This window comes from Oryzias latipes, chromosome 17 (assembly GCF_002234675.1).
Source record: "Oryzias latipes chromosome 17, ASM223467v1".
NCBI classification, from domain to species: Eukaryota; Metazoa; Chordata; class Actinopteri; order Beloniformes; family Adrianichthyidae; genus Oryzias; species Oryzias latipes.
In genome coordinates, this window is record NC_019875.2 from 11,817,474 (window position 1) to 11,818,857 (window position 1,384).

Here is a 1,384-nt window from a genome sequence, read left to right on the forward strand (position 1 = left end):
GGGAGGGGGTCTCAAAAGATGAAAAATAGTTTGCAAAGATCTGTTGTTAAGGGCATTTCTGTTGAAAAAAGCAGACAGGAACATTTTCACACTAAGGGCTGAACCAGTGATTAAAACTTTCTTACTTTGTGGAGCCCACCTGCCTTCACCATGCATTTTACCTGCTTACAGCCCGTATCCACCTGTAGGGGGAGATGTGACTGAGGTTTAACAAGGAGGAAGAGGAGCAGAGAGAAGAGGAAGAAGAGATGAAAGTGCAGATGCAGAGATTGAGGGAGGAGCTGAGCTGTTGGTGAACTATAGAAGAGACACAAACTTCCACTTTCAACACAGTTCAACACACAAAAGCCAAACATCAGCTTCATCCAACATGCTGTCTGTGCAGACATCTGTGTTCACTCTGCTGCTTCTAGTCATTGGAACAGGTTGATGGGATTCTTTCAAAGATCCATTTCAGCATTTGATGTTTGTCCATCACTGATCTGACTTCTCTCTTCCTTTAGATGTCAGCTGTGAAGAACTCACTGCAGTCAAGAAGGAAGAGTCCACTTTGGAAGGAACTTCTGTCACTCTGTCCTACAAATATAAAAATGCTGCAACAGGAAGTGATTATTTCTTCTGGTATCGACAGTTTCAAGGAAAACCTCCAGAGTTCTTGATCTCTCACTTTGGAACAGGAACACCAATTTCCCAGCCAGTTCCTGGATTTTCCTTCAAAGTGAGTGACGAGCAAAGACAAATGGATCTGCAGATCTCCTCTGCTGCAGTGACAGACTCTGCTGTGTACTACTGTGCTGTGCAGCCCACAGTGACAGGAAACAACAAAACTCTGTACAAAAACCTGCAGAGAAAACACAAAACTGCACAACATCCACTAGAGGGCATCGCACACTGAATAGACAGATGAAGCAGTAAAGATCAGAGACAGTGCTTCTGTGGAAGAACTAAATCTTTTAGGTAGTTGATTGATGGAGAGGAGGATAAGTGTGGCTCCAGCCAAGAGAAAACAGCACTATGTACATGGAAGAAAACTCATCCTCAAGAATTTGAAAGAGCTTTGAAACTCAGACAGTCCTCAAGACTCAGTAAGGATGAAGAAATGTTCCACTCCGAGTCTGCTCACAGCTGTAGTTCTGTTTGGACCACATAGACATGATACAGCTGCATCTGCAACACATTTGTCTGAAAGCAGAGTCTTATGATGTCTGCAGAAACAAAGACAGTTGAAACAAGCCATTCTTTAAAAAAAACAACAACAAAAAAGCTTTTTGTAGACCCTTCCTATGGACTACATTTTAATTTAATCTTTTTGGTTGGTCTGGTACCAAATCACCTGCAAACCTCTGAGATCCAGAGATAGTAGAACCCTGCTATGATGATTTAC

At 42.5% G+C, this 1,384-nt stretch overlaps 1 gene segment (V, D, J or C); it reads left to right on the forward strand.

The window, feature by feature from the left end:
* Positions 1-255: 255 nt before the first annotated feature.
* Positions 256-1,028, forward strand: LOC101174647. The segment is given in 2 exon segments: positions 256-425; positions 504-1,028. Coding segments are annotated over 2 exon segments (447 nt in total).
* The last annotated feature ends 356 nt before the right edge of the window (positions 1,029-1,384 follow it).